At 48.2% G+C, this 12,048-nt stretch overlaps 1 protein-coding gene across 2 annotated transcripts in view; it reads left to right on the plus strand.

Annotated features, from left to right (window-relative positions):
* LOC119848696 (hexokinase-2) overlaps positions 1-12,048 on the plus strand; it is a 68,165-nt gene that overhangs the window by 37,729 nt on the left and 18,388 nt on the right. Inside the window, exons 9-14 of one of the 2 annotated variants that reach the window (XM_038384811.2) lie at positions 2,258-2,491; positions 3,897-4,201; positions 5,385-5,533; positions 8,450-8,569; positions 10,787-10,882; positions 11,857-11,956. In XM_038384811.2, coding sequence (XP_038240739.1) covers positions 2,258-2,491; positions 3,897-4,201; positions 5,385-5,533; positions 8,450-8,569; positions 10,787-10,882; positions 11,857-11,956 — 1,004 coding nt within the window. The remainder of the gene's footprint in view (positions 1-2,257; positions 2,492-3,896; positions 4,202-5,384; positions 5,534-8,449; positions 8,570-10,786; positions 10,883-11,856; positions 11,957-12,048) is intronic. The other variant, XM_038384812.2, reaches the window with a different exon arrangement.

Raw genomic sequence — 12,048 nt, forward strand, 5'->3', positions numbered from 1 at the left:
TTCTTAAAAACTTCCAGTGATGGGGATTCCACAACCTCCCTTGGAAACCTATTCCAGAGCTTAACTTCCCTAAGAGTTATCAAGTTTTTCATACTATCTAACCTAAATCTCCCATTGCTGTAGATTAAACCATTTATTTCTTTTCCTACTTTCAGTGGAGATCACTGTTGTCTTTATAACAACCCTTAATATATTTCAAGTCTGTTATCGTGCCCCCACCCACCCCCTCTCAAGTCTTCCTTTCTCAAGACTAAAAGTGCCTAGGTTTTTAATCTTTCCTCCTGGGTCTGGTTTGAAAATCTTTGATCATTTTTAGGGCCCTATCAAATTCATGATCCAAATCCATGCAGATTTGCGCATGCAGTTGGGTTTCTAATGCACACTTCAAAGCAAATTTAACCGTCATAGGATTTTAAAAATAATAAATTTCATGATTTCAGCTATTTAAATCTGAAATTTCAGGGGGTTGTAATTGTAGAGATCCTGACCCAAAAAGGAATTGTGTGGGTGTCACAAGGTTATTTTGTATGGTGGGGTTGGAGGGGGGGTTTGCAGGACTGCTACCCTTACTTCTGCGCTGCTGCTGTGTCTTCAGCCCTGCCTTCAGAGCTGGGCAGCTGGAGAGCAGCAGCTGCTGGCCGGGAGAGCAGCAGCTTCTGGCCGGGAGCCCAGCTCTGAAGGCAGGGCCACCGCCAGCAGGAGCAGCGCAGAAGTAAGGGTGGCACGGTAGGGTATCGCCACCCTTACTTCTGCACTGCTGCTGCTGGCGGGGCACTGACTTCAGAACTGGGCACCTGGCCAACAGTCGCCACTTTCCGGTCACCCAGCTCTGAAGGCAGCGCAGAAGTAAGGGTGAAAATACCGCAACCCCCCTAAAATAACCTTGCTACCCCTTGGCGATCCCTTTTGGGTCAGGGCCCCCAATTTGAGAAATCTGTATAGTATAGCATAACGGCACACAAAAGACCAGATTTCACCGGGGGGAGACCGATTTCATGGTCCGTGACACATCTTTCATGGCCATTAATTTGGTAGCGCCCTCATCATTTTTGTTGATGTCCTCTGGACTCTCTCCATTTATCCACAAGCATCCAGCTGATGTCTCATCAGAGCCGAGTAGAGCGGGACAATTACCTCCAGTCTCTTATATTTGATGCTCCTGTTAATACACCCCAGAGTGATATTAGCCTTTTTCACAACTGCATCATGTTGTTGACTCATATTCAGTTTGTGATCCACTATAATTGCCAGATCCTTTTCTTCAGTACTACACTTCTTCAGGGTGGCTTTTTTTTTTTTTTTATTACTTCATTTGATTTTTTCCTTTCTCAGTGTAGTACTTTGCACATGTCTTTATTGAATTTCATCTCATGGATTTCAGATCAATTCTCAAATTTGTTAGTCATGTGGAATTCTTATCTTGTCCCCCAGAGTGATGACACCAAGTATCTAAAAACGTTATAAGCATACTCGCCACTCCATTATCCCCAAGTCATTAATGAAAATATTGAAAAGCCCCAAGCCCACTAGATACATCTTCCCAGTCTGCAAAAAGAACAGGAGTACTTGTGGCACCTTAGAGACTAACAAATTTGTTAGTCTCTAAGGTGCCACAAGTACTCCTGTTCTTTTTGTGGATACAGACTAACACAGCTGCTACTCCTGAAACTTCCCAGTCTGACAGCTCACCATTGATAACTGCTCTTTGAGTATGTTTTTTCAGCTGGTTGTGAACTCACCTTAAAGTAATTTCATCTAGATCTAATTTCCCCAGTTTATGAGAATGTCAAGTGGGACTGTTTCAAAAGCCTTGCTCAAATCAAGACGTATCATGCCTACTGCTTCCATCTATCCATTAGGGCAGTAATACTGTTAAAGAAGGAAATCAGGTTGGTTTGGCATGGTTTGTTCTGACAAATCCATGTTGGCTGTTACTTACCACCCTCTTAAGAGTAAAAGCACTGAAACAAATTTACCAAGGGAGGTCGTGGAATCTCCAACACTGAAGGTTTTGAAGAAGAGGTTGGACAAATACCTGTCAGGGATAGTCTAGATAATACTTAGTCCTGCCTCATTGCTGGGGATTGGACTAGACGACCTATCGAGGTCCCTTCCAGTCCTACATTTCTATGATTTCATTAACCTCCAGGATAAGAGGTGGGACTGGCAGAAACCTTGGGCCTGTAACGCGTTGAGTTAACCCAACAGTATATCAGGCTACTCCACTGAACTCCTTTTTTTGCTCCCTGACCTTCAGGGAGAAGGAAGGGCTACAAAAAGCCCATGAGATCTTGACCAGGCTTGGCCTGGACCCATCTGCAGAAGATTGCATAGCCACCAAGCATATCTGCCAGATCGTCTCCACACGCTCGGCGAACCTCTGTGCTGCTACCCTGGCCGCAGTGCTGCGCCGTATCAAGGAGAACAAAGGAGTCGACAGGCTCCGCTCCACCATCGGCGTGGATGGCTCGGTGTACAAGAAGCACCCCCAGTAAGCCTGAGGACCTAAGTGTGGCTAGCAATGCGTTTGTGAGGAAATGGCCCCGGGGGTCATTCTGCAGCTTGATGGGGTTGAAAGCAACCCAATCCCAGAGCACTTGAAGGGCTGTGACTCCCAGTAAAGTCAGTGAGAGTCCTGCATGCTGTTCATGGCTGTAAGCGGGTGGGACTCACCCCTGCGGCGCCTCCTGCTGGTGTCCTGGGCATTAGCTCTACTTCCAGCCTTGGAGCGCTCTCTGCAGGCCAGTGTCCCGCTTACCCCGGGGCCCCCCCCGTGTCTCTCCCGGTGCCCCTTGTACGCCAGGGTGCTACCCCCTGGCTTGCTACCTCACTTGCAGGGTCTCCCCTCCCCGGGGAACCCCCATCCCCACCCCTACCTCGCCTCAGTCGTAGGCTACTGCCAGTCACTAGCTAGCCCCCGCGCCCTGGGGCAGACTGCAGGGTGAGCCCCTCATCCCAGGCAAGGTTGGGTTTGGACCCGCTGCCTCTGTCTAATCTTGGGCTGTCCTCTGCGACCCCAGGACCCTGTTGGGCCTAATACTAGGCCACAGCCCGGGGCTTTCCTGGCTGGAGCTCCCACAGCTCCTCAGGCCCTTCCCCAGCCCTGCTCCAATCCAGGTGCTCTGCTCAGGTCCCTGCAACCTCTCAGAAGCTAGAGGGAGTCTTTTTAACTTCAGCTCAGCAGCCCCTTTATAGGGTCAGCTGAGTCCGTCTGGCTCCCAATCAGCCCAGCCTAAGGCTTCCAGCCCCGGCCCTCTCCCAGGGCGGGCTTTTAACCCCCTTTGGGCCGGGAGCAGGTGACCACCCCGCTACAATGGTCCAAATCAGCAGTGTATCAGATAAGGCACAAGCAAAGTCACTTCTAATAGATTGCATGGTTTGTAACAAGCCTCTACATTTGTGTTGGAACTTAGAGCCTGAGACCTGGGAACTGGACCCTCGTAGGTTGCAATCTGAGAGGCAGGGTAGTCCAGTAAATAGGGCGCAGGTCTACAAGCATGGGCTAATCCATGTTCTAATCCCAGCTGTGCTGGGACTCTGTTTTCCCAGCTTTCCTGCCAGTCTGAGGTGCCACCAGAGTTAATCTTTGTAAAAATGCATTGAGTGAAAGGGCTTTACAGGAGGGCATGGAAGAAGTTAAAGACCTGCAGGAAAAGGCCTTCAGAAGCTTGTCCATCAGTGGATAAGATCTTGCAAGGCTACAGGCCTAAATGAGGTCTAGCTTTACGTAAGGCTCAGTGGGGTATAGGCAACAGGGATTGAACCTGGGACCTCTGGATCTAAAAGCACGAGTCTCCCTTAGCTGTCAATGTCTATATGTGGGCCAGCCACAAGTAGAGGGGGCCTGGAGCACCACGCTCAGTGGGTGACACTCTCTTCCCCCTCTGTCTGTGCAGTTTTGCTCGGTGCCTTCAAAAGACCGTGCGGAAGCTGCTGCCAGACTGCGATGTCCGATTCGTTCGGTCAGAAGACGGAAGCGGCAAAGGGGCCGCTATGGTCACGGCGGTGGCCTACAGGCTAGCAGCCCAGCAGAAAGCAAGGCAGAAGACCCTGGAAGCCCTGAAGCTGAGCCACGAGCAGCTGCTGGAGGTGAAGAATAGGATGAGGATCGAGATGGAGAGGGGACTGAGCAAAGAGTCGCACCTGGACGCCACTGTGAAAATGCTGCCCACTTACGTGTGTGCCACTCCAGATGGAACAGGTAACACCCTGTGTGTGTGAACGCTCCTGTCCTCTGCCATGTAGAACATCAGGCTGTCAAGGGGCCAGAACCTGCAATCTGAGCTCCTTTGTATTTCAGGGTTTGGATCTGCCTGATGGCCACTCTGTCTGGTGGGTGCTCGGCCTCCCCCTGGCCCTGCCCCCATTCCACCCCTTCCCCCAAGTTCCCGTCCCTGCCCCACCTCTTCTCCGCCTCTTCCCCCTCCCTCTCAGAAAGTCCTACGCACCGCCAAACAGCAGTTAGGCAGCAGCGGGAGGGGGCAGGAAGCACTGGGAGGAAGTGGGAGGAGTGGGGGACGTGGTGCACTCAGGGGAGGAGGGAGAAGGAGGCAAGGAGGGGGGAGCTTGGCTGCCAGTGGGTGCGGAGCACCCGCTAATTTTCCCCCGTGGGTGCTCCAGCCCCAGAGCACCCACGGAGTCGGCGCCTGTGTGCTGCCTAATCCACTCAGGCCCCATCTCGGAGTGGATTCTCAAGCTGGTGCTAAGCGTTAACAAACACAAGTCACTGAGGAACAAGGTGGCTGTCTGGGGACTATAGCCCTATATTTTTGGACTGCAGATTTGCGCATGCAGTTGGGGTTTCTCATGCACACTTCGAAGCAAAGAAAGTTCCGGAACAGCTTCCAAGGCAACATGGCCCAGTGGGTAGAGCACTGGACTAGGACTTTGTTCACCTGAGTTCTACTCCTGACTCCCCCACTGACCTTGCCGCATGACTGTAAGCAGGTCACTTCCAGGCGCTGTGCCCCTGCTTCCCCTCCCGCACCTTCTCTGCCTTGTCCATTTAGATTGAAGCATCTAGCACAGTGAGGCCCTCATCTCAGTTGAGGTTTCTATGCGTTGTCTTGGTACAAAGCGTAATGGGGACGGAGAATTGGTCCTCCATGGTTCATTCCGATTCTCCGGAACGGAAGAGTTCAGAGGGTGGATTCTGATCTCTCACAGGTTTAACTCAGTTTCCACGGGTCTCTATGAGGTTGGGATTAACCCCTCCATTTCCAGCCCCTTAGTGTTGCCTGCTCCGCTTTACTTTTCATTCCTTGGTCACTCCACTGCCTGTAGATGAGAGGTTGGGGCTGCCTGGGTCTTTGGGGTGATCTGGGTACGTCATTCGCTGGCAGCCCCCGTGGATGGTGTTGTAACTGCCTTCGTTTGGGCTTCAGAAAAAGGAGACTTCCTGGCCTTGGATCTCGGGGGAACGAATTTCCGTGTGCTGCTGGTGCGTGTACGGAGCGGGATTAGGCGCGGCGTTGAGATGCATAATAAGATCTACTCCATCCCGCAGGAGGTCATGCAGGGGACAGGAGAGGAGGTGAGCCAGGGTCAGCTTGAAAGGAGAAGAGGTGGCATCTCGTCTGAAGTGTCCTAGTGGTTAGGGTACGGGGTGGGAGCTGGGCAACCTGGCTTCTAGCCGTGGCTCTTGCCCCAGCCTGTTCGTTACCCTGGACAAGCCCCTTCCCCCTTCTGTATCTCAGTCTTTAAAATGGGGTGGTTATACCGCTCCATCTTTGTGACGTGCTGTGACATCTAAGGGTGAGAAGTTATACAGAAATGTTGTTATTATAGTGTGGTTTAGGATCTGAAATTACACAGTCCAGCAGACCGACATGCTTGGACACCAAAGATGGATGCACTAGTAATGTCTATCTGTAGAACCGTCAAAACCATTTCAGGTAACTCATACTGCTGCGATAGTGTTCTCCATCCATAGAATGCAGACACTTCGTAAAGGTGTGCAAAGATCATGTTTTATGGGTAGTGAAACGGAGGCACATAAGTTGAGTGACTTCCCAGAATCACACGGTGACTTAAGTATAATTCTGCAAAGTATTTCAGGCTGTTTTGGGTGTAGTAGTATTTCTCAGTATTTGCACTGGAGCAAATTCTGGGCATTGTGTTGCCTTTTGCCCCATTATAAAATGTATAAAGATGCAGCTGTTCTGTGCTCACTTGTCACTGTTATAAATTATAATAAGGGACCACGGCAAGAGGGCTTGGTGAGGAGAGGGGGAGCAGGGTGTAGGTGTGATGCATTCATGCCATGTGAATATTCAGACACATGAAATAAGATGAGATTTGGGGTGTCAGTTCAGCTGGTAGCTTAGCTGGGTGTGTTCCTGTTAAAAGACCGAAGAAATAAGCCTCGCTAATATTTCACAGCCAGAGTAAGATCAAAACCATGGGCCCAGGTCCACGGTTGTAGAACAGTGCCCAACATTTAGCATTCCCAGCTTGCACTGCACTGACTATATCACGCCCATGTGGCTCTGTTAATCCATCCTTGCTCGTATCTCCTATCACAAGGCCGCCTTCCAAGGAATCCAGCTGTTCTAGCAGCCAGCCTGACCACTCAAGCTCTTGCTTTGTCCCTGAAACTTAATAGACCCATCACCTGAATCTGGAAAACAAGCAAAACAAGGCTCTAAGAAAAGGAGATTCTCCCCTAACTCCTGCCCCTCCAATGCATTGAAATGACTCACTGAAGCATTACCCTCCATACCACTCGCAAGAGAGTAAATCACAGATGTTCTAAAATAGAGCTGCAAATGTTGGGAAATCAGCATGACCCAAATTCCTTGCTGTTGTAAACCCACTGCCCCTGGTAGAATTCAGGCAGCAGAGAATTTATCCCAGCACTAAACAAATGAAGAGGGTACTGAAGAAGAATTTTCTTCCTGCTTTTAATTTTCCTCTGCAATTTCAGTTAGGCCTGGTGCGCACTTAAATTTAGGATGAAAAATCCACACCCCAGAGGGACATAGTTATGTCAACCTAACCTGGGGGGTAGAAGTAGCTAGGCTGATGGAAGGATGCTTCAGTTGACCTACCTATGGTCAGTCGTGGAGGTGAAGTTCCTACAGCAACGGAAAACCCCCCTTCTGCTGCTGTAATCTGCAGCTACACTATGGGGGGCCATAGTGGCATAGCCCCCATAGTATAGAGAAGCCCTTTAGATCAGAATAACTGAGCGAACACAATCTTAATTCTAGTGTTGCTCTGTGCTGGTGGAACAGCTGTGGGCTTCCATCCCAGAGGTGGCTGCATTTCAGTGCTGGGCAAAAATGATGCCCCCTCTCGTGAGGTGCTAAACACCTTTTTGGAGAGATTGAGCCTCCTCAACACCCACTGCATCAGCGACAGTGGAGCGTGATCTCGGCAATGCAGATCGACCTCCAGATTCATCGGCTGATCAATTTCAAGGCCAGATGGGACTGTTGTGATCATCTGATCTGACCTCCTGCAGAACAAGGGCCAAAGAAGCTTGCTTAATAACTTGTGCATCAAGCCCATAACTTCTCTTTGAGCTATAGCATAACTTCTTAAAAAGAGACCAAGTCTTGATTTAAAGACTTCAGATGTACCACATCCCTGGGTCAGTTGCTCCAAGGGTGAGCTAATCTCACTGTTTAGAAATAAAGAGCACTTTTTTTTTTAGTCTGAATTTGTTTTAGCTTCAGCTTCCAACCCCTGAATCATGTTCTGCCCTTTTCTACTCAATTAGAACTGGCTGCTATCTGAAATCTCTTCCCTGTGTAGGTATTTACAGACCATAATCAAGTCACTTCTTGATCATCTCTTGTATCAATCAAATAGATTGAGTTCCTGTAGCCTCTCACTATAAGGCATGTGTCTCTTAAGTTTGTAAAGTGCTTTTGCATTCCTCTGAGTGAAGAACACTGTATTAATGTTGAACCAACACAGTTTGTTTCGTTTTTTAACCTGTGTGTGAAATGCAGAGAAAAATCTTTTAAATAAAGAAAAGGGGGCTGAAGGAGAAAAGCCTGAAACTTCAGGTGATAACTTTGGGGCTGAGATGGGGTGTGGTTTGTAGCCCATTGCAGATGGGGATGAGTGACATGGGTAACCCAGCCCCAAATGCTGGATTCAGGCATCTCCTGAGTTAGATTTTTATGGCTCTAGACTTTGTGTTGCTGGTAACTTATCCCCATCAAGCCCTCCAGTGCTCCCATTGAATTCAGTGCTCAGGATCAGGCCCAACGTGACTGTGTTTTAAATTTTGACTATAGATAGATAGTATAATTAGCTACAGGAGGAAGACCTCAACGGAGATGGATTTTTCACTACTTGGCTATGCAGCTGAGTTGACGTGGTAACCCATTGATCTTTGCTAGTACCAGCAGACACACTCTTACTTAGCTGGTAGCCTGGTACTTAATCAAGTTTTCTGCAGTTTCTAAAGCAACTGCCTCTGGTTGTCTGTCTACAGCTGTTCGATCACATCGTCCACTGCATTTCTGACTTCCTGGAATACATGGGAATGAAGGGCGTGTCACTTCCTATGGGATTCACCTTCTCTTTCCCTTGCCAACAGAATAACCTTGATGAGGTAACCTATATCCAGCTACCTGGTATCTGTACCGACTAATTAGCCTGTATTGCTACACTGTTCAGAAACAGAGGGAAGATGACATCCTTGTTTTCAAACTTCCTTTTCCTGTTTCACTTGAGTCTGTTGCCACCTCTAGACATTTATCCTTATCTTGACCTTACCTGACCTGAAATCTTGCTTATGCCCTACTCCCTTTCCATCCTATTGTAGTTCCCTCTTCCATAGTCTTCCAGAACCCCGTTGGCAGAGCAATTCTGCTCCAAGATGTATCATCGTTGACCTCCTCCTTAGTTACCTTTCCAGGCTTTGTAGCCACAGAATTCTCTTTGTGCCTCTCTGACCACTGTAATCTCATCTTCTTTGTGTCCCAGAAATCCTGGGGCTAAATCCTATTAGAGGATAGCTGCCCATAGATGTCTTTCGCAAAGTGTACTCTCTTGGTCTTCATCTCTGTCCCTTCCAGGTTGCTCTCCATGGAGGGATGTCCTGTGACTTGTCATATCCTCATCTATGATAGTAATAATGACATTTAAAAACTATATATGTTTTTATTAATTCCACCCACAAGCAATGCTGGGCACATCAAAGGAGAGGTCCCTGCCCCAAAGAGCTTATGATCTAAATAGATCAAATGTAGATAGAGGGTGCAATACAACTTTATTCCCTGGCTCTCCTTAGTTACTGTCATGGACCGGGATGCAAGTGGTCAGACCTAGTTGTCAGAGCAGTGATGGTCAGGCCTAGTGATTGGAGCAGGAATTAGAATTGGAGTTGGGGGGTCGGAGCCGGGGGTCAGTCAGGAGTCAAGCCAAGGGTTGGAGCCGGAGTCACTATCATGGGCTGGGTTGCAGAAGCAAGGAAATGGAACAAAGCAGGAAGACAGGGCCTCTGATGTAGCAACCAGCCAAGGATTCACCTACTTGCTCTGACAATTTCCTGTGCCGCCCTCTGGCTTAAATAATGAGTCTGAGCCAATCAGAGGGGCTACATGTCTCCTCTAATCAGGAGTTGCATGGGTGGTGCCTCTGGTGAGCTAGGATCCACCGGCTCATGCTCCCCACTGGTGCCAGCAGGCTGCTGAGTGGTGGCTGTAGTTTGGGGAATCTCCAGGGGCCCAAATTCAAGACCTGCAATCCCTCATTTTTTTTTTTTCCTTATTACTTCCCCTTCTGACCATGCACTTTGTCGCTTTAGTTCATTTTTAACCCTTTCCCTACCAAGAACTTTCCATCCCCCCCTGCCCTCCAGCATCCAGAGTCCTTTCCTTTTTAAACCTCACCTTAAACCTTCCTTTTCTTTCTAGCATCTTAACTCTCCCTGTAAAGCCTATTGCAATGCCATGTGTGAAGAGCTTGGTGTGTAAAAAAACAAACAAACAAACAAAACAACGAATTGGAATTGGTTTGTTAAGATGTCACGTCGCAGAGCTATTTAATGCAAATATTTCAGTGAACATCTGCCAGGACTAATGGGAATGTTATGGGGAAGCTTTTCCCCAGGCAGAAATGGGAGCTAGGCATCCATTGGTGCCTTAAAAAAACTCCTCCTGTGTTAATAACCTGTATCATTGCAACAAAGAGGATGACACAACACTAGTTAATATTGATGAAAACAATATCTAGGCTCTGCCCTCTGTGTGTAGCAGTATGTGTTGAAAAACATGTACCATTCAGGTCAGCTGGTGTCCTCCTATATCAAAAGGTGATTTAAAGCTCTCCCTTAAATAGGTTCTGAATAGGCTGGCCAAGATTTTTAACACTGTGCCCAACTTGATGCCTTAAAGGGGCTTGATTTTAAGGAATTCTTGAGCCTTCTCTCATAAAAATGGCCATACTGGATCAGAACAATGGTCCATCTCGCCCAATATCCTGTCTCCGACAGTGGCCAGTGCCAGACCTTTAGGAGGGAGAGGGGTTGTACAGAACAGGACAATAGGGGTGATCCACCCCCGTCTTCCCTTCCTGGCCTCTGGCAGTCAGAGGTTTAGGGTCACCCTGAGCATGAGCTTGCATCCCTGACCATCTTGGCTAATAGGTTTACTCTCAAAATCAGACCCTTTAAGTTACCACCAGTTGGGCACCTAAAATTACTAGTTGATCTTAAACCTTGACCACAGTCCCCTTTAGCCTTATGTGAACAGATGTAGCTACAAAGAGCACTCTTACCGGTACAGATCTTAAGTGACTGTATTGTATCTTTTGTTCTCTTTTTAAGGGGATACTCCTGAAATGGACTAAAGGGTTCAAAGCTACTGGCTGTGAAGGAGAAGATGTGGTGAACCTGTTGAAAGAAGCTATTCATAGGAGAGAGGTGAATGTCCATGGGACAACTGATCTGAGCGATCAGTGTGCAAATGAAAGGGAGAATTTGCAACTAGTCAATCAGATAATCCAGATCAGTTTGGAATTCTCACTGCAGCTAGAAAGGAAATTTACTTGGCTGAGCATAAGGTCAGAAAATGGCTAAATGACTGTCATATATTGCTCCTCACCAAGGGTTGGACTTGGGACCTCCAAAGCAAAGATCAAGGGTCTCTACAGCTTGAGCGATTGGACTAAGTCCCCTAGCTGGCAACTGTAGCAGATTTAGGTGTGCTGCGCTGCTGTGAATTTGGGAACACATAACATGCTCTGAAAAAGGGCATTAGGTGAACTTCTTACAGCTGCAGGTTCTAACACTAGCAAGGTCATCCTGGCTCTTCAACATGCCAGTGTAAATGAGCCAAGTTACAGGCAATTTTACCTTGTCTGGGGTATTTTGGATCAGGCCCAGCTTCCTAAAGCGCTTGTCTCTGTAGATGAACAGTCCTACGTACTAAATATCGCCATCTGAGGTAAGTCTACACTGGTGGGGAGGAAACACGTCTGCGAGTCTGACTCCATGTCTTGTGCCACGAGGCTAAAAAATAGCAGCGAGATGTTCCGAATCAGGCTGGAGCCCAAGCTCTGGGACCCTCCCAACCTGCAAAGTCGGAGGGTCCCATAGTCCAGGCTCCAGCCCGAGCCTGAACGTCTGCACCACAATTAAAAGCCCCTTAGCCTGAGCCCAAGTCATCTGGCATGAGTCAGCCACATGTGTCTAATTGCAGTGTTGACATACCCTTAGTTGCTTTGATTCCAGTAATGGGAGCTGTATAAAACCTACATAGGGAGACTTCAAAAAGTCAGGTCCTTTCTGCTCTGCATCATTCACGTTGAGGGTGTTGCTCTGAATGCAACAGTGAAAGGGAACATAATAGGTGCTGGTTCTTCCAGAATAATGCATGGTAGCCCTTTCTTCCCCAGGAGTTTGATCTGGATGTGGTAGCAGTGGTGAATGACACAGTAGGCACCATGATGACCTGTGGTTATGAAGATCCTTATTGTGAAGTCGGGCTCATCGCTGGTAAGAATTGAAGCTTTACATAACAGCCCAATCTCTCCCCCATACCCAGTTCCTATTCTGTACTCCACTCACTTCCTGTGTCTTTTAGCTAT

Source organism: Dermochelys coriacea, chromosome 26, assembly GCF_009764565.3.
Source record: "Dermochelys coriacea isolate rDerCor1 chromosome 26, rDerCor1.pri.v4, whole genome shotgun sequence".
Lineage (NCBI taxonomy): Eukaryota > Metazoa > Chordata > Testudines > Dermochelyidae > Dermochelys > Dermochelys coriacea.